This window comes from Achroia grisella, unplaced genomic scaffold, assembly GCF_030625045.1.
Source record: "Achroia grisella isolate CSIRO2021 unplaced genomic scaffold, CSIRO_AGI_Agris_v1 utg204, whole genome shotgun sequence".
Classification (NCBI taxonomy): domain Eukaryota; kingdom Metazoa; phylum Arthropoda; class Insecta; order Lepidoptera; family Pyralidae; genus Achroia; species Achroia grisella.
The window spans coordinates 144,038-165,897 of NW_026712703.1; the positions used below are offsets into that span (position 1 = coordinate 144,038).

At 31.7% G+C, this 21,860-nt stretch overlaps 1 protein-coding gene across 1 annotated transcript; it reads right to left on the reverse strand.

Annotated features, from left to right (window-relative positions):
* Positions 1–1,013: 1,013 nt before the first annotated feature.
* On the reverse strand, positions 1,014–19,996 carry LOC131842013 (protein argonaute-2-like). Its single transcript, XM_059190445.1, has 24 exons — positions 19,874–19,996; positions 16,653–16,703; positions 16,250–16,480; positions 15,097–15,737; positions 14,838–15,014; positions 14,329–14,417; positions 13,794–13,893; positions 12,471–12,591; positions 11,226–11,362; positions 10,518–10,690; positions 9,785–9,878; positions 9,494–9,598; positions 8,957–9,087; positions 7,843–7,897; positions 7,479–7,493; positions 6,864–7,031; positions 6,359–6,466; positions 6,058–6,177; positions 5,375–5,464; positions 4,299–4,427; positions 3,619–3,731; positions 3,107–3,197; positions 2,495–2,697; positions 1,014–1,892 (listed from the first exon to the last, which is right to left on the reverse strand). The coding sequence occupies exons 2-24, from the start codon at positions 16,663–16,665 to the stop codon at positions 1,796–1,798; spliced, it is 3,201 nt and encodes a 1,066-aa protein (XP_059046428.1). The 5' UTR covers positions 16,666–16,703; positions 19,874–19,996; the 3' UTR covers positions 1,014–1,795.
* Between the last annotated feature and the right edge of the window lie 1,864 nt (positions 19,997–21,860).

Sequence of the window (21,860 nt, forward strand, 5' to 3'; positions counted from 1 at the left end):
ATATAAGTACATGTCACCCCTATCATGCCTGTTTATATACAGATTTTTTATTACAAGTGCAGTCACAGGGATGAAAGGGGATTGTTAGTAATGTGGACTGATGACCCTAATGCTAACAATATACTATCAGTCATGTCGGGTTGACCTTTGTAATAAATTCCTGGTGAATTTGCCTTCACCATGACTTCACCTTCATTTTATCATCATCCTCTAATGTTTCGCCTGTGGTATTGTAAGCACAATCGTATGCACTATTTTATTATCATCCATTAAAATAAATGGAGCAACAGTTTGCAATATCCTTATATAAATTTAAACGGAAGCGAATACATAGGTACATTCATATGGTACCAAGCAACTTATACGTGCAAATATATATATATTTGCACGTATAAGTTGCTTGTGGTGTAGGTGTAGGTTGGCCATATGGCCAACCTACACCTACACCACAAGTACCAACCTACATCATAGATGTAATAAATATAAAAATATAATGTAAAAAATACTCAATTTGAACTGATTCGTTATTAAACTCATGTCTCTTGGTAACTATTCAAAATACTTTTAACTTATTTTGGTAACAGTTGTCCGCCCGGCCTTGCCCAGGCGCTCATTTTTTTTTCAGAACATTGTATTTTATAGAAATTCTGTAATAATGTAGCTTACAACCTGTGAACTTCTCAAATCTGCGTAGTGCTTACAGTATTTGCTTTCCTTATAAGAAACTCGGCGCTCTCTTTATAATAACTCAGTTGACTTCTTTACATTGTATAAAACAAAGTCGACGCCGCGGTATGTTCGGTTATATCTTTTAAATTACACAACAGATTTTAATGCAGTTTTTAGCTATAGATAAAGTTATTCAAGAAGAAGGTGTATATGTACTATAGAACAAGTTGAGAAATTCAATGATTTATAATGCATCCGTGCTAAGCCGGGACAGGTCGCTAGTTTAATTTGCTACAATTTACAAGGATTCGGACACAAGGAAAATGGAAAAAATTAAACAATAATACTGTATAGGTAGATTTAATGGTTATTAATACAAATATGATTATAATTCGGTCATAGATTATTGTATATAACAGAATAAAAAACTTTATAATATCATAGTATAATACGTACAATTAAATTAAAAATTATTTATATAAAATCAATGGACATAATCTTTTTTTATGAACAAGAATTAAGTAAACAAAATGAACGTAACCATAGAGACAAGCATGTGCGTAGCTTTTTTTTTCGGACTATTCTAATGGTGTTGGCCGCAATTGGCCTTTACAGCTTCACCGGACGATAGGGGGCGAGTGCAGATGGCACTCCAAACCCGCGGAAGGACTTATGGAGCGGCTGAAGGCCAACTCCCGCCTGACGGATACGACTTTAGTCTGAGGGCACCACTAGGGGTTCGAACCTCGGGTCGGGCCGTCATAATATCGATCCCCGTTTGAATTGGATGGGGAATCGATCGGAGGTGGTAGTAGATGCGTAGCATTATCTGATTTTTGTAGGATATAATCTCACACAAACTTGTACAACAATAAAAATGTCATCGTATCAAGATCAAATATTACGATGAATCTATGTGCTTTGGCATCCCTGCCAGATAGTATCAAACCTCTATTGAAGTTGTTTGCTAATGTACAATTATATCTCTAACGAAAAATAATACATCAACATACAGAATAAAATACATGATACATTAAAATTATATAAAGCAATATCTCGCAAAAGCAGATTAATTAAAAAATTAAATGTATATGGTATATAGTAGAATCTTGATCCTTTTATTCAATTATACGAAGAACATACGACTTAATTGCAGTATGCTGTCCATAACATGCAAACGCTGTGGACGCCTCTCTAATTCATTGTTATTATATCGCTCACCACTGTAAATGAGAAAAAATAACTTTAAATCTATTGATATAGGTACGATTTTTCAATGATTACGTAACAGTTACGATTTTCAACCTATGAAGATCGCCAGCTTGTTTAATATTCGTATAACAGTTGTTGTAATTCGGTCTCAAACAGGTTAGTAAACAGCCGTTATATTGTCAGCAAAGTGTGGTAGTAACTTAGGCTGACTGAATAAGCAATAGAAATAAACTTAATTCTTTATTCACAGAACTCTAATACAGGCATTTTTAATATTATTTTTTTATTTAACCACTTATTCGAAAAGCAGACTGAGCACAAGAATGAGCAAAAAACTTGCATATGGTTAATTTAAAAAATATATACAATTTTATAAGACTTTTTAGAAGAGTTTATAAGATTTTGTGTGAATACTGCAGACCAGTTTCTATGAATATACCGATTTGTCAAATTTCCACTTTATTACTTGATGAAAGTTATTTTCGACTTGATAAATCATTTGAGGTTAGTCAGTCACCGATCAGTTAGGTCAAGATTAAAATATCCATAGGAATTGTAATCTATGGATGTAAGGACGAGTTATAAAGTGGTTATTCATAAAATCCATACGTACTGTGTGAGAGATTTCGCACGGAGGCACGCCAAATGAGCGTAGTAAGTCGGCGTGGGGTAGGACACGGCCCGCATACAGCGCGAGTACAAGTGACATAAGTAGTATGTCAGTTGCTCGACTTCGTCGGAGGGGATCTTTCCATCATTACACACTGCGTGATAGCGGGTCGGACGGGCTGTGCCCTTTATAGCCTGGTGAGATACCTGGAAAATAAAGTTAGCAAATCCATAGAGCAAATGTAAATTGAAATCACGCCATACGTGGAGTACGATACCTAATAAATTATTTTTTACTCCTGTGATATTAAAGAATATATCTATATATTAGTAGATTGGCGTACCCACCTATGGTAATGGTATAGTAGAACACCGGTAATAGAGATAGTATGAGTATGAAGTTAGGCCACTTCATTACCAGCGGAGGCCGAATGGCGTTTATCAAAAAGAACTTGCTTCTTATATATAGTACTCTTAATATAAGCTTAATATAATATTCAACATTAAACTTCCAAGCTACATCTAACTCTATTTAATAAAAAGTACGTGGACAGACGACTGGTTGCCATTTTAATTACATAAACAATGGTAACATATATATTTAAGTAATACTCACCAAATAAAAGTCCAATTCAGTTGCATGAACAATTTCTTTGTCAACCACTGTGCCAGGCTCCACGTTTTGGGGGCTATTTGGTACAAACAATCTGAAAAGAATAAAAATCTATAAGTTACTAACAGCCCGCTTTATTATTTCTAGCTGGGCAATGAAAGCACTGCACCAAAATTACGTAACATCAATTGTTTAGCAAATCCTATTTGGTTACATACCGACAGCAATGCCACCTCTACCGGTTCTCATTTGTGTTGTGCAAACTGTTAACCCGTTGAAATATACACACAAAATTTAATCAAAATCGGCCCTGCTGTTTAGGAGAGGTTTGATGTCAACGCTCACAAATTATGTATATTCAAATACAAAGTGTATTAGAGTAGACTGTAAGGTTTGATTCATATGACGTATATTATTAATTAATATTTTATTAAATAGAATTAACAGTTACTTTTTGTACTATTTACTTGATCCAACAACGATACATCAAAGACAGAATCTCATACAATGGTTACCTCGTGTGATGTCGTTTCTGAACGAGTAAAAATAGTACTTCAGGCTTCATATTTGGATTTCCAGTCATCCTCTGATATGCATTGTGTACTGCTGTGAGCTCACTAGCCATCACCTGGAAATTTTAATAAATAAATCAAACATGTTCAATAATACCTTACCACACATACCTTTAAATATTTACAGCAACACAACTAACCAATTTAATTTCCATTACATGTTACAAGACAGCTAGTTACTGATACCTATAGCACAGGTTTTTGTTATCAGAGTCCTCATATTATATTACGCAAATTTCTACCATTTGGTTACCCAGAACTAACTACAATTGTTATATATTGCTTCTTTTTAAATGTTATAAGTTAGATAAATAAAATGCAAAAATATAATTATTATATTAAAATTAGGCGTACCAGGCCGAACACAATTTTGAATAAAGTAATTTCTGGCATAGCTTTAACTACTTTATTAAATACCCGACAGAGATTGTCATGTCTTAGTGAATGAGCGAGCTACCAAACGCGCAAAGTTGAAATAGGTTTTCACATTTTTCCATTTTGTACCCAATATTCCTAGTAAGAAACTTCTACAATATACAAAAAAATACGAAATTTTTATCGATTTCGTATTTCTATCCCACATTTTATAATGTTTAGAAAAATGCCTTATTTTTTATTAGTACCTGTGCAAACTGTCCCTCTGAAACACCATCGCGGAAAACATATATCTTTCTAGGCAACTTGTTCTGCTTTTGTTTGTATACCTTCAGATGATCCACCATCATATCTTCAAACTGCATAATCATTTCTCGCTGTAAGGCACAAATTTTACCCTCGTATTTAGTGTAATCATTTAAAATATTATTCCAACAAAAATGTTATTCACAAATTACTAGCAATGTGCCTTGTTAGGTTAACCTCCACGCGGATCCCCCTGGAAATCATCGTGATAAATTCTTGGAGAGTTTGTCACGATGGGCTAACTGAGCTGACCTTATCTTATCATCCTCCACTGGTGCCCCAGCAGCGTAAATTTAATTTATTATCATCAGTATATTTATTCATTATCATCCAAGAATAAAAAATCTTATAAAAGGATATAAAAAAAAACGAGCCCTCGTTTAATTTTGACAACTGACTGAACATATCGCAAGCTATAACATTAAGAATAATTTACTTCAATCGAAAATATATATTAACTTGCAATAAAGACTACCAAATAAATCAATTAAGAAAATTAGTACCACTAAACCTAAAAATAAAGAAAAAATTCTCATCTGAAATTGGTAGTCGTTATCATTCGGTAAAGATATAATATACGCCAATACATGATTCCTACTAAGGTTGAGAAACACTTCTCTAAACTATAGGCTTTTCACCATTCCATAATAAAAAAACTTATTTTACCTAACATATAAATGGATTACAATAAAATTAATTATATATATTAACTGTAATGTTTTAGTCATTTATTTTATGTGTCTAAAACATTACAGTTAAGATTATATATAGACATTATATCTATCTAAAACATAATCGTCAGTAATTGGGTTTAGCGGTCTCACTGTCACCAATATCAGGTGAACCTCCACCCGGTCTCCTCTGAGAATCATTGCACTTAATTCGTGGTGAATTTAGCCACAACGGACTGACTGACCTAACTACATTCTCATTATATCATCCTCCACTGGAGTCCCACCAGCGTATACCGTAATATTAGAGGGCATCATTCATCAACAACAATAAAAAAAAACCTTACCTTTGGAGTTTGAATACTCAATTCAATATTGTATTGATAACACTTCGGATCTATTGAGGCTGTCACAGCAGCAATACTTGGTACGGACGACTGAAATAATAAAGAACTCCGTTTTACTCATTCTACTTGTTAACCAATTTCAGTTAAAAAGTATCTTATATTATAATCCAGGTTATGATCTATCTGTGTACCAAACCAATTTTATTCGAATATGTCTAGTAGTTTTTGCGTGAAAGAGTAGAAAATATTGAAGCAATCCTCTCAAACTACAACATTTTGAATATTAATTTCAATTAGAAGGATTCAAAATTTAATCAGTTGATAAATGATTATTGTATTATATGCCATAAAACTAATAATTTTATGTAACAATAAGTAACTACTTTAAACCGATAAATAAATTGTCACAATCCCAGCACATACTGTAGGTAAATTTATTTATAATAATTAATAAATAAATTTACCTACAGTATGTGCTATATCACGCCCTTAACAAAATCATGTTGATTCTGTAATTTTCACAGTCAGTGAAATATTAGCCAGGTAAATAGCAGATGCTAACCAATTCAATATTAAACCAGGTAATCTTTAACAGCTTTCTTTTTTCAAGAGCGTAGTGACCGGAATGGAAAGATCGTAACTTCAAATATGAATGCCGTATGAAAATAAAAAATATAATCTACCTGATCGGGTGAAGGATGTGTAACGTCAGCACCGACTACCATAACATCACCGCCGCTCAAACATCGAGGTAAGGAGCTGGTGTCTAGCGCGTGGTTAATACCCATCAATTTAGAATTGACCTAACAACAATTACAAATGATTATTAAAATACCAAACCATTATCTAAAATATAAAAGACAAATATGATTAATTAAATATTTAAGATCCCGAGAAAACCGTATGAATATAAAATCGGTATTTTTTAAATTATTGATATTTTATTATATGCAGAAAATAATAAAAATGGTACAGTTACCATACCTTTAGAAGTATATTGCGTGCAGTTTGCGCGTTCATACGACGATTCATTGTGAATTCTTTTACGCACTGCGTCAGAATACCAACTTCTCTTTCCGCTGTTCTCTTGACCTAATAAAAAACATTACTTTATTTAAATATTCATGATTATAGAGTTTATAGATAGACGACTGGCTATCTGAGCTGGTCTAGCGGTTTCCGCTACCGCCTTACTTCCGATGATTGTCGAATGTATTCTATTCTATTCTCACAAATTTGTATTTACAACTGAATCTGTATTTTTGTAAACATGTACAAGCTTATTTGAAAAGAGTAAGAGTAAGTTTCTTGTCTGTTCTTCTTAGCTCGAATGCACTCCGAACTGATGGTAGATTTTGACATATCATAAGAGTGTAATAGACCTACATGAATAAAGATATTTTTTGATTTTGCATTTTGAATATCGTTCCTCTTTTAAAGTTAAGAAATACAACTAAATGGAAAATTTGACAGAATAATTATAAATCACCTTATGATATAAATCACGCGCACGTGTTCCGACAATCACAAATAGGAATTTAATTCCCTTTTTCAAAGCAGTGACAAAGATATATTGCAAATCTCTCATTGTTCCATTGAATTGTGTCATCTCAGGTCTTGAGGCTGTCATTCCCATTTCTCCTGCTACTTTCATCATCTGCACAAAAATATAAAGAAGGTAAAGGCAGTCAGTCTCGTACATTAAAGGATATTAATATCTTTAATTTCTACGTATGATAATTTGTATAAGTTGGTATTTTAACCCCGCCTGCGCGATAGTAGGTGTGACATAACATATGATACAAATAGGATAAAAATGCTTGATATTAATGTGATATTTCCTACTCGAATTAATATAAAATCTGAACAATCTGCTTTTTTTCACGAGGAAGAGGAAGGAATACTCTATGGACCAGGCATGGCGATTAGCAGTTGATATTTTAAAGTTTCTAACATACAAATATGACAATCAGACTAAGTTTGCCTATAGAATAGAAAGTTACTAGTTTTACAGTTAAAACTTAAAAAATAAAATATCCAATGTTTACATTTTCTAAACCAGCAGGCGATGTTACAGACAAAAAAGTAAATAGAAAACACTCACCAAACTTATTACGTTCTGGAAATTTTATATTTATCTGTCCAATATTGTTAATAAATGATAAAAAACTTGAAGCTCTAAATATTTACTGGTCGTAGAAAAAAAATCCTAAAATATCTACTGCGATGAAGCTTAAAGGATATTAATATCTTTAATTTCTACGTATGATAATTTGAACTCAGTAGGTGTGACATCTGATACTAAAAATGCTTGATATTTCGAATTAATATAAAAATCTCTTTTTTTTAATGTATTGGCATAGCAAACAAGTCTACATACAAATATGAGACCATTTGTTAAAACTTAAAAAATAAAATTTGACAGACAAAAAAGTAAATAGAAAACACTCACCAAACTTATTACGCGCCAATTTTTTCCAAGAACTCGCTTTCAAGAGACCATTTGTTTGCCAAGCGCCTTTTCTGCATCGTAATAATATAATAACTTTTATTAATTAGAGCAAGAGACCTCGTACTAACATATAAACCATTAGGTACATAGTCACATTACTACTATTAAGATGTGTTTTTATCTACACATATACATAAAATTGGAGTGTCTGTATGTAACATTGAAATAACCGTCTTTTACTACAATGCATACGAATATAAATGCGTGTTTAAATAATTCAAAGGTTAAATTTTTCAATGTATCAAGAACAAAGTACTCTATAGTGCTCATATATGGTAGATTAGTTGTAACGGCTATACCAAGCCAAAACTCATGAATCAAAGTGTAAATTTGAAAAAAAAAATGTTGGATCATTCCACCATTTTTTTTTTTCAAATTTACACCACACATGCGTTGTCTATGCGACGCAATAATTTTCACAATTATGTCTTCTCTCTTAATAAAATTAAAAAAATACTAAATGATTGTGTACTGTACTATGCTGTTTCATTAAGATTTCAATAAGTATGTAATTGGTAGATCACACAGGGTTCCAATAGGAAACAGGAGATCTTGGATCTAATCAAGTTGGCTACCTCTGACTTACAACGACGTGAATCGTTAACTTGTTTGCCATTCCAATTAGATTAAAAAAAAACATTGCAAAGTATTATAGATATAAAACAATTTTCTATTTTACAGTACTTTTGAAAAAATGTTTAGTTTCACCAGCTCAGTTAAAATGAAAGTCAGTTAGTTTTTCAGCTTTTTCCTTTACGGCTAACTTTTGTACATAGAATATTTGCGGAATAAAAATATATGGCTTTCTTGAAATAGCCTATGCCCAGAGAAAACGTCGACAGGTAGCTTACTCCAAAATCTAAATGGGTGGAATGAATTAGCTCTAAAATAGACTTATCTACTTGATGGCCAGCGTTATGCTTTCAACAATAACCCTACTTATCATTGCTCGTGGTTGTACCTCTCCTCTAATTTTTACACCGTGTGGGTTTGAAGTGTAAACACACACAATGTTAAAAGGAGCAATACATATTTATTGTACAGTGTAAATAAATTTTTATCATACGAACCTTGGCGTTAATGATCTTCCAGGTGCTACCTCTAATTGAGGTGGTGCAAGGATCTTGGCGTCCACTAAATGGAATTGATCATCTATTGTTAAACCAAATTTCTTGAAATTTTCATTTTTTGGGTAATTCATCTGTAATAAAAATATAACATAGTAACACAAACATCATTAAGTTTTTGAATTGTTTGGCATTTTTCATCTTTCACTCTTCCCTAGCAACCATCGCCAATATCGTCAAATATTTATTATGCATGTTACATTTCATAAAATATCTAAACCTTTTTGGTTGGTAACCTTATCTATATTTATTAATATTCGCGAGTACAATAATGTTGCACGACAATGAGCAATAGGTGGTCGCTTTTTTTCTCTGTCAGTGTCTTTGGTGCTATTAATGGAGATTAGTGGTCTCACAGATTCATCGCCGTGATCCCCTTTCGAAACCATACTGGTTAACTTGCTACAGTAGACGAACTGTCGACTGCATGGTCACACCATTCCATTATTATCCAAAAAACGATTATATAATTTTACTCACACTTCTTATGACTTCTTCAATTTTGCGTTTTCGGTCACTTGGTGCGGTAGCCGCCTCTTTTACCATAGTCGCTAACTGTTTCTCTGTTAGCTGTTTGTTGTTCGCCTTAAAACATAGTATCAAAAATTTTTAATAAAATTATATCGGACGGTTACAATTGTTACAAGGTATTAAAATTTAAAAATTATATATTTTACACACTACTTAATATTGGCATTGCAACTTACATAATGGCATAAAGGCAAATAATCATGTATTAAAATTAACCCATATTATATTTTTCATAGTTACCTGTCCATATGATACCTCCAGTAACTCCATTGGATAATAAATCGTCTTACTCTTCGATCCTACCCAAACACAATTGAGGTTTGGATATTGGAGTCTAAAATCATAATATATAGTTAGTAAAAGAATATTTTCTTAAACTTACCTAAAAAAAGAGGAGATTGTCTATTTGGTTTTATTTTTTATGTTCGTTTATATGATATACGTCCAGATTAGTTCCACAGAAATTTCATCAATATCGGTTCGGTGCAGCTTACGATCGCTAGAATAATCCCATATAAATCCCAATGGCTACCTTATGTAATATGGCTTATATTAAAATTTAAATTTAAAATGAAATTGTTAATGAAACTGAAACGAAATCGAAATATAAATTTAAAATATATTACATGTTTTGAATTTATATTTCGAATTCGTTTATATTTCAAGAAAAACATACTAGTGTGAATCCTTGATATTAGTTTTAAACATATTAGTGTGAAACATTGAGTTTAATTAGTTATTGTAGAAAATTTTCATAGCAACACATTTTGTATGGAGATGAGGAGAGGAGGACATGGTCGAGGGAATACATCTCTAAACCTATTAAACTATATTATTTAATGTACATTATTCCAAAATAACATATGTAGTGTTTACATATTTATATAATAAAAAACACAAAATCATAAGGACCCAACTAAAGCCGGAGCAGACCACTAGTAACATAAAAACAAGTCGATAATAAATTATGTACCTGACTCCCTTTATCTTAGTAAAGAAATCAGCAACCGTCATTCTTGTATTTCTTCCTGAGTTCGGATCGGTGTATTCAAAAGTCTCCTCATTAGCGGGTCCCACGGTGCCGTTGCATACGAACTCACGCTTCTGTCCGCCGGCTGTGGTGTCCCCACCTATTGCAGCTACCACCTTCAGTAAAAAATTATTACATATGTAAAGAATGTTATACTACAGTAGGCACCGTCATCTAGTCCCAAACTAAGCAGAATTTTTACCATGAATATGGTAAACATACTCAATTACTGCTCTTATTTATAAACATATACATTATATGTAACGATGGAGGATTGTTGGTAATAAGGACTAGTGGCCTATTATTTTGGCCTGTCGAGATTTCTTTGTCCTGTCCTTCCTAGTAAAGTAAGATATTGTTATTGTCTTGCTAAAAGTGAAAAAGGTTTGACCGATTTAATTTCTTTGTTTTTTTTACCTGAAATATAACGTTAATCAAATATAGATCAGTTAATTTTACCTTGTATAATTAATTGTATTTCCTATGGAAAGACATTTACATATTTTAAATAAAATCACAAAACTAAAAACTTAATTTGGATACATATACAAGAATTACAATATTTAAAGTACGTATCTATTACATACACAAATTATGTGATGCCTTAATGCAGTACATTATTAAACATTATGTATATTTAAAAAAACCCACCTTTAGGCCACGAATGAAATCTTTGAATGGCGACACAGCCCAATTTCTCTGCATCAAATTTTGATTTGGATTTAAACCAAAGTCCTTCATGAATGCTGTTAGAAGGGGTTGGCTTTTAGGGAACCCTTTATGGACAACTGAAATAAAGCAAAGTATATTGATCACGTTAATTAATTTTAATAACATATCAAAAACTACCAGTACCTATATGATGGTTAAAATATGGGCAAACAATTCAACCTCGGTATAAAAAGGATAATGTTTAAATAGGCATAATATACTAGCTGTACTCGCGCCTTCGTCCGTGTGGAATTTAACATTATTTTTCTAAAATAAAAGTAGCCATACTCCTCATCATAGCTGGGCATTTACTCGTTAATCCGTCGTTTCGTATCTGTGTTACGTATTTCTGCCGCCATGTAAGGTATGTTTCGATTGACTAAGGTGACTAAGGTAGACAAATTACAGTTATAGAGGTTTGACATCTTAGTTCTCCAGAATCGCAACGCATAAGTGGCGGTGTCGCATGACTATGTAATATTTGTGGTACTATACACGTAAAAAGGCGAAGGATACCGCTTACCACCGACGGGGCGTCAAATTGTTTGCTATTCTAAATAAATAAAAAATCTACATTGCCATTCAGACAAACAACAAGAATGAGTTCCATCTGCGATGTAGTATTCGATGATAACAAAAGTGATGCCTATAAAGCACGGACGCCGTAATCCAACAGGAGCCGTAGACTTGTTAATAGACTCATTAGATTATCAAATTATTAATAACTAGCCGGAAATAAAATAAATAACATCTAAAAAAGCAGCCTAAGTTACTCCTTATAACTTTAGCTATCTGCGAGTGAAAGACCGTCACAATCGGGCCAGCTGTATCAGAGATTAACAAGAACCAACAAAATACAATTAATTTTACTATTAATTTTCATATGTAAGTATCGTATATACTTTCATATGCATTTAGTAAAAATATACACTATGTCAGTCTGCCCAATATAGGATACATGCAACGTCACATCCGAATGCTAGCCACTCGCCGCAAACTCCAATCTTTTGAAACTGTCGTTTCAAGTATTTCCAACAAATTCCCTTTAATTAGTGACGAAAATACAACACTCACTCGATATTTCTACAAACGCTAACAAACCTACACAAATCAAATCGAATTTATTTTACTCAATGATATTTGCCATATGCTCAATTGCCACACAGTCATTTTATGTTTACATACCGTCTATATTCACAAAAGGTCTGCTGGTAAATATAGCGGATTGGAACAATCCAGTCCACATCTCCAAGCCATCGGACAGATCCACTGGGTTGAGGGGGCGCTTGTAAAACTGACGGCCGCTCTGATGTAAAACAGAAAATAAAAATACATGATGAACAGATCGTTATATAAACATTAAAGACAATTTATGTTTAAAAATAAATGAGAGAGGAGCACCTAGCAGTATGTGGGAGTCAAGTGTTATGTACACCACGACGCCGATAGTAGACAATCTATAATACTATGTTATAAATAAATATGTTTAATACTATCTACAGGATATAACGGAAAGGGTATATCAATACGAAAAGCACGGAGCTTGGCCATGGTTATAAACCACCTCCGATGGTTTTTTAAAGTATAACTAGTAATAACCACTTAAAATGCACTTACTACCACGACTATATCAAAAACTAATTTAGAATTACGTTACTTTGCACAACACTAGTTACTATTTCAACTTGTTATTGTTTTGTGGTAAAATTCTTTTTAAAATAATTACTTTAAGTAATATTGAATATTACGAAATACACTGTAGAAGCTGTGAATTTATGTGTTGTGCGTGAGCTGTATCGTAGGTGTTTTATCGCCGGCTGACTTCTTTTTGTGGGGATACATAAAGAATACAAGTGGATAGTAAAAATACGAGTAGTGTAGTGGTTGTTGTTGTGTAGTGACGTGTACAATATCAGAGGAAATGATGGTGTGCATCGTACAGCCTTATATATGGCAGCAGGCTAGGTCACTTTGAACCCTTCCAGTAAAACAAAGGTCAGTAAATCTACTTACCTACTTACTAACATTAATTTGTGCAATAATCAAAGTTACATCAAAATCCGTTCGTGAAACTGTGAATTCGTGAAACTTCGTGAAAAAGTAACAAACATCCATCCATACTCATAATTATAAACTTTCGCGTTTATAATATTAGTAAAATTATGCATAATTATTATCAAATTGTGAACTATATTATACCATTAAGTTATTAAAAAGTATAAATTAGCCCAGTAATACGGTTATGAATATTATCACAATATGGCAGATAAAAATGTATATTTAGCCCTACACTCAAAGTTGATGTCATATAGACAGATAATCTCGCTTTCTCATGTTATACTCATAACATATCATGCAAAAAGGGGGTTCCCTGAATTAATTATAGATAATGCTTAATACTACCAGAAGCACAAATTATTAATAGTGGTGTCATTATGATTATTAAGATACTAATAATTACCTATGATTAATTCAGGGATTGGATTAGTGAAATGGCAGAAATAATACCTTGACATATGACTCCAAGGTCCCTTGTCTCAGTATCACGTCCACACATTGTATTGCTTCAGAGGGCGGGTTCAAAGATGTACCACCAGTCTTCATGTACCTGAAATACATATATTAAATATGTGTATGTGATATTTTTTACTTTCTGTTATCATTATAAGAACTAAGCCCAACACATATAGCTAGAGGCACTGTAAAAAGTCTCCTGCGTGATTACTCTAGTCCCACCTATTTTAGCAGCTTGCTTCGTAAGGGTTACACCCTAAACCGATGAAGCAGGTCGTAAAGGTTATGTCGTAAAATTAAAGAATAATAATGTTGACATCTTAGATCTCTGAAATTAGTCAATTTTTCATGATTAAACAGCAGGTTATTAGTTTATCTGATCTGATTCTAATGTTAATGAAGTTTGATATGCGAAAACGAAATATTAACTTTAACCTATTATTCTAAACAGAATTTTCAGAATTTCAGAATTGTCAGTATCACTGTGACAAAACTTACACACAAAGGTAAACAAAGCAATGTTACTTACTGTATTATTTTATCCAGATCGACCACTCCTGTATGTTTGAAGGACACCTCAAATGGAACCTTTTTTCCATTATTATCAGTTACTTCCACCTAAAATATAATAAAAGTTTATTAAAACATAATAGTAGGTATATATAGGTAAATAGTAAATGCCTAGTTTTACGATAGGAGGATAGGATCAGTGTTATTATTAAAAATATCATAGAGATGATAATAATATTACTAGAAAATTTTTAAGACATACAACAACATAAATTAGCGATCTACTTATAATAATGCATCATCTTTATAAGTAACCATCATATAATATGTAATATGCTTCATATAGTTATAAATACATATACATCAATATTTGTCTGTTAGTAAAGACATTAGAATAATAATCTATTCATAAATATTAATGTACTGATCCAGTTTGTACATGGAGAACTTCTTGAACTATCTTGGTTCTTTGTAAAAATCTATATTAATCGTAACTTATCAAATTTAATATCGAATAGTTTAACATACCTTAATAATTAAACGTTCATTCTCCGGTACCTCTGAAAACGGATTCAAGGTATAACAATTCTTCATTTGATCAAATGCAACAATTGCCTTTGGGAATCGCAAATTTTTGGCCATTATGAATGCTTTGGGTATCAATTTTTTCACTTTATCTGGTCTAAATGTCACATCATAGCGGTGCTGAAAAGAAGATATTTTTCAAACATCGCCAATTTTAACATTGATTATCGCATAATATAAAATATGTAGTTGTATTACTCACAATTTTGCGAGGTTCGATATTCATTTTGAGATAGTTTGTCAACACTTTAGTTGATTGATACTTCGCTTGTGGCGCATTAGTAATAATTTTATGCGGTATTCTAAAACAACTTTGAAAAGCTGGTCCGGCTCCTGTAGTTGAGGCGTATGGAGTCTGTTCCACGGGTCTTTGTGGTTTACTTGTGCGTTCTGAGTGTTGTATAGGTGGTCGTGACGATGGCTGCGTAGGCTGTTGCTGTCTCCATGTTCCACCATAACCCGAGGAGCTCTGCTGGCTGCTTTGAGGTTGTAATTGAGGTTTACTCCATCCTGAAGAAGCTTGAGATTTCTGTGAACTTGCAAAGGGTACTTCAGAGACTGATGGCGATGGCAAGTCCTGCGCTATCACTGGAACTTCTGCCGTTGCTGTTGCTGTTGCTGTTGATGTCGATATAGTAATAGGAATGGGTACAAAATTTTTCTTTTTTTTTCGTGGATTCCGTTTTTTACCACCTCCCAAACCTAATCCTAAACCTGTATCCTCATCAGGTCCGGACGGTTTGATTTCCTCCTCTGATGGTTTACCAGAAGTTGGTGGTTGGCTCAACGTTAATGAACTCATACTTTTTTCTAGTTCCCCAGTCATTTTCTGATCTTTACTACCTACAAAATAAAGTGAACATTTTGATAAAATAACAATTTATCAAGTTTTATGTATGTTTTATTTGATGTAGCAATATGAATCCGAAAAAATCTATTTACGAAGATTTAACAAACTGTAAAAAAACTACCATGAACACTAACTAAATTTCAGATTAGGTTCCTTAGTTAGATCGTAAATTCCTAGTGATTTTTATAATATAGGCACAGGCAATCCACTACATTTTAAAATCTGTACAAGAACTTCAACATCTTACTATATAAAGAAGTAACTAATACATTATGAGATGGCACATATATGAATTTTAGTTGATACTCTGTAACATTTATGGTTCTTCTTATGTAATTAAAATTAAAACTGGCAACCACCTGATGGTAAGTGGTTACCTATCTACAACAGCGGCGCAATAACATAATTACACACAATTTTCATAAAGTCTACCTTGGTGATGCAGTAATTCCATATATGATATATATTATACCAGAACATATTAGATCTATAAAACAATGGTTACCAGTTTCAGTTAAAGATGCTGCAGTTTCTTGTGTGGATTTCTTTTTACGTGGATTACGTTTTTTACCCCCGCCTAAACCAATATCATTATCTTCTTCAGGTTCGGTTGGTTTGGTTGTTGTCTCCACTTCCATTGTACTGGTAGACGTAGATGGTACGTCAGAGGTAGAAAGAGCTTCAGTTGTGGATACGTCTTCTGTCTCCTTATTCTTCTTGTCTCCTTTTTTCTTTCCTGCAAAATTAAATATTTTAAAGTTTATTTTTATGAAATGAAACAAATTGTTTATTTGTAATAGAATAAGACATAATAACACAATACAAGCTCAAAGATGATAATAAATAAAAAGTTCAAAGTGAATTAAAAAATTTACAAAATTCACAGGCTTGACTTGTCTATTACTCACCTCCTCGCCCCATTTTTATTATTTAGTATATTCCAAGGAAATATATAAGATCTGAAAAATATAAAAACCAATATTTAATTTAGTATATCACCCGTAATGTTGATTTTAACAATTATTACTAACATTCAGATATTAATTTTAGTACAACTCTTTCTATACCTCAGAGAATGAAAATATAAATTCAAGACTAAGTTTTACACAGCACCTTACTTATGTTGGTTTTGAGTTTAATGCCTGGTTTATAATGATTTATAATGATTGCCCAGTATGTATAACACAAGTTCTGTTTAGCTTAGGACTAGAAGTAGTGTGTGAATCGTCTTGATATATTATTGTATATTACAACATAAATTTTACACAAAATTACATAATAATAATAACCTAAAACGATTTACACAGTCCAATCTAGTTCCAAACTAAGCATAGTTGAATATGGTTACTAAACACTGATAAAATTACACGTTTTTTGTAAATAGGACATGTAATATACACAAAAATACTCAAACCATTATAAACAACTATTAATGAATGCAAATGTTAATATATAATACAATAAATCAATCTTGCAACAATCAGAAGTTTTAATTTAAATTTTATATTTATAATATTTTATATTTCCTAATCAAAATTATTTATATGCCAAACACTGTCTTTTGCACAATTACATTTAATCATTTGCAGGTTAAAATACCAACACTTAATTAAAACTAGTATATTCATAGATACTATATGTGCCTACGATTTCACCCGCGGCAAATTTCAATATAAAATATAGCCTCCTAGCCGTGCCCGTGACTTCATCCATGTGGAATAGACAACGTATGAGGAATTTCCATTTCATCTCATAAACCTCTAAACGTCATACTTATTTATTTATTCAAAATAAAACAACAGTCTAAAAAGTAAGTTCAAGTTTTCTGGCTTCCTATCTTTATAAACAATTGTTCATCTCCCATACAAACCCTTTTTCGCATTAAAATGCCTATGTCCTTTCTCAGGGTCTAGACTATCTCTATACTAAATTTCATTTATATCGTTTTAGTAGTTTTTGCGTAAAAGCGAAACAGACAGACAGACAGAGTTACATTCGCATTTATAATATTAGTAGGGATAAGGATGTGTTATTCTGATGCATAAGCTATATTACTGTACAGTTTCATCAAAAACTTTCGCGTTTATGATGTTATTAAGATAATTCAACTTATAAAGTTGTTTCTATCCCCAATTAAATGTTTAAAACAAAACCTAAAATGCAATCAATAAAGCTCAACTGTACAATATATACAATTGATTAGAGAGTTGAAAGTTTTATGTGTGTTAGTTCTTATTTTTGTTAGTCTACTCCTAAAATTTCAACTTGCGGAAAGACATAGTTTTTTAGACATTAATTTTTGAAATTTTAATTAGAATACGTGAAAACAGTCAAAACATTTTTGATATCCGCTCAGCATTTTGTTATTTATTAAGTTCTTTGTTTTAGACTTTTCAAAAATAGTTTTTGTGTAATTTTTTGCAATTTTAATTTAGTTTTTATTGTATTACACATCATAATGTATGTAAAAATACTTTGAGTATTTTTCATCACAAAAGGCTATTTGATACTATTAAAAATATGCTACGAAATGTGGTCATCCTATTAAGAAATAACATAAAAAACATATTTATCTCTGTTGTAATCAAAAATGTTTACAGATTTTTAGAATAAACAAAATAAATTCAAATATTTTTTTAAATTTCTTCAGCCATAAGAACGCTCTGTGATTGGTTACGCCTCGCGTGACGTCACACGCTGTACCTGTGAGCTGCTGAAATATCAGCATTCTTTAAACATGTTTGTATTATGCAGTACTCTTTGCACATTTTCATGACAAATCAATGTCAAGAAATTAAAATGGATATAGAGAAGCTTAAAGCTTGCAGAATGGCATTATAGAATGATGCCATTGTAGAAAGAAAGTGTCCTAGTAAACCTATGTATATTTAAAAAAATATTCTGTATCTAAAAATGTAAAGCCCAGGTGCAAATACAAATGTATGCTGCTGTTAAAAGTGTTAAATTTGTGTTGCTAGATTTGCTTAGCTTAGCTTGCCACATTTGTGTTGCAGCAAATTTAAAGAAAATGAGACAGTTGAAATTTATTTAGTCACTTAGGATACTGACTACATACATAAGATAATAAAAAAGCTACAGGACTGAATGTATACATTCAGTACATTAGTTTACTAGCTTGTAATGTCATGCAGAACATATAGCATCCGCCATTACAGAAACAGCTATTTTAGTATGAATATTGTAATTAAACTTTAACACAATATTTTATGGGAAAATACAGCAAATATCACAGAAATATACATGGTGTATTAATCATATACCATCGCATCATTTAAAACAATCTATCAAAATCAATCAAATAGCCTATTAAGTAGCTGATATGATGATGATAGATAAGTTGTCTTTGTATATTATTATTTAAATGTTGTACCTATAATTTGTATTTTTGTAATAAATGTATAATTACTATTTTGATGTATAATATGTATTAATTACTATTAGATCAGAATGAAGCTCACCTGTCCCCCTCAAAATCAATGAGGAACCGCAACCCCCCAAGGGGGATTCCCCTCAGTAAGGGGAATCCCTAGCGCTTATAATACCAACTCTTACTCATGATACAATCTATATTCATGTCAAATTTCACTATCATTCTTTCAATCATTTAGTTATGAGTCAATGGTATCAAGCAAAGAGAAAGACAAGGTTTCACATTCATAATATTACGTATACCCAACACAAAAAAATTATGTATGAACTTTAAATATTGTGACAGAATATAAATATTGAATATGTTCAACAAATTTAGTTAATTAGTATAATTTCAAATGATTATGCAAGATTATAAATGTTCATATTTAGTTAGTATCTAGTTTAATTAAATAAATTACTATAATTAATATTTTAACTTACTCTAATCTAAATGCGGTTGCTAGTTTGGACTCGTTGCATTTACGCTTTAGGCAATAACATTATACAAGACAGTCCAATTGTAGGTATTCATATTTATAAATTCATCTCATTTAATGTAATGAAAATTTTGATCTTATTACGATTTGAAAGGTATTAAGATTTACTCATTATGATACGCCACAAAATAATAAGAAAGTGACAATGAAGACTATTTGTGAAATTACAATTGTAAAAAACAAGAAAATGTAGTACTTACAATGTGTCAATCCCTTCGTGGCTTGGGTAGATATTCTATAGAGCAAGTCTAGAACTATACAATTGCATACTAAACAATACTATAGATTCTAGAATCAATAAATGATTGTTGGTGTTCTAGACAGTTCTGTACAGGGTCGGTCCTCTTAATAGACCAACTTTTGAATGTGCACACATGTAAAGATTAGCATGTGTGCGTGTGCTAATGTATACCCTTCTAGAAAATAAAAATAGTCTGTAATTACAACAATACATAATATGGTAACATTGGTACAATAACAGTTCTTTATGACAAACAAAAATCTGATTTCCGGTCGGCATTTAACCTCCATCCTTTGTTATATTGATTTGTATTTATTTACTATATTTGTGTACTATCCTTTAGCCAAAAAACTCATTAAATTTCTTTTTTAGTATAGTACCACAGATAACCAAATATTACGTAATAACATGCTTGATAGCAACGAGTAATTATAACTAATGTAGAAGATTTCAAATTTAAGGGCAGTTTAGTTGATATTATTAGTATTACTATCAGAAATAAATATTATAAATATCATAGATTTCCGAATCCTACAAAGTGAGTTATAAAATATTTTCTAATACTACTTAGACATTATATTTTTTATTGGCAACCCTTATAAAATTAAAATTTACGATAATATTAATATATATACTTTTAGGAAAAAAAAATCGTGTGCAATTTCAATAATACGTAATAATTCTTTATAAGTTTCCAGGGCCGTAAAACAACTCAATAAAAAAGAAACTTCTTTATGATAACAAAAAGTTTTATTTATTTCTGATTTCCGGTTCCGGTCTGCATTTAACCGCCATTACTGCTATTGAGTGGTATTTATTTTCTCCACATTTAATAACTGATATCTCTACCACAATTTCTTAGAATTTGAGTGTTTTAATATAATAGTGAAAGGACGTTTTTAGTTTTAGTGTTCTACGACAAGACGTTTCAACTATTACTATAAAACTTTTTTTAGGATAATTTAGATTATTTGATTTACTTTGATATATACTATGTTTATTTTTAAACAATGAGTAACAGGAATAATTATAGAAAGTGTGCAAAGTGTCATAGAACACGCGCTGAAGACGTAACTGTGACCTACCATAGGTTTCCAAATCCTGGAGCTGCAAATATTACAAAGTGAGTTACAAAATATGTTTTATTACCACTCAGGTCTATGGCAACATGATACATAAAATACCTGTAAATTATTAATTCTCCATAAATAGAACAGAGTGGAGAAGTTGATCAGTTGTACAGATTATCTATGATAACATGACTTGCTACTCCATGACTTAGGTGTATTATTATCAAATTGCATGCCTATTTAACACCATAGTTTGATATGTTATAACTTTAATGCACACAGTACAGAAGATAAAAGTATATTTGGTGAACTTAATACCATGCTGTGTTTTCTACCAGTCAACCACAGATATGGAGAGACAATTGTTGGCAGTGCAAATATAAAAAAAATTAAATATATGCATAGCAACATTATGTGCCTATATATTTACAATAGGCACATACATACATTAATCTGGTGCACTTACATTATAGTATTCTTATACCTAATACTGCTTGCTTTGTAATAGCGGTATACACATAATTATAATAAATATTTGTTCTATTTGCAGAGCTCGTGCTTGGGCTAAATATTGCTGGCCAAATGAAGACTGGGGCTCTTTGGAGTTCTTAAAGACTCTCTATAATAAAAACAAAGTTTTGTGCGGAAGACACTTTCATTCGTCTCAATTTTATGACAATCAACGGCAAAAACTTAACAAATTTGCTGTTCCTGATATTACTGATATAGAAAATCAGGTACAATAACATTCTTTTCATATTGGAAGTGGTCACTTTCTTGTGGATGCTACTAATGTTAAGTTCATATGAAAGAGTAAACAACACAACAAGCATATACAATACTGTACTTGTTGTTCATTCTATGTAATTTTTTAAG

Bases quoted from the DNA above. Each gene is read 5' to 3' on its own strand.
- LOC131842013 (XM_059190445.1), bottom strand. The intron at 13,894-14,328 runs GTAAGTAACATT...TATGTATTTCAG, and splicing joins GATCTGGATAAAATAATACA to GTACATGAAGACTGGTGGTA. The intron at 4,428-5,374 runs GTAAGGTTTTTT...TGTGCCTTACAG, and splicing joins TGAGTATTCAAACTCCAAAG to CGAGAAATGATTATGCAGTT.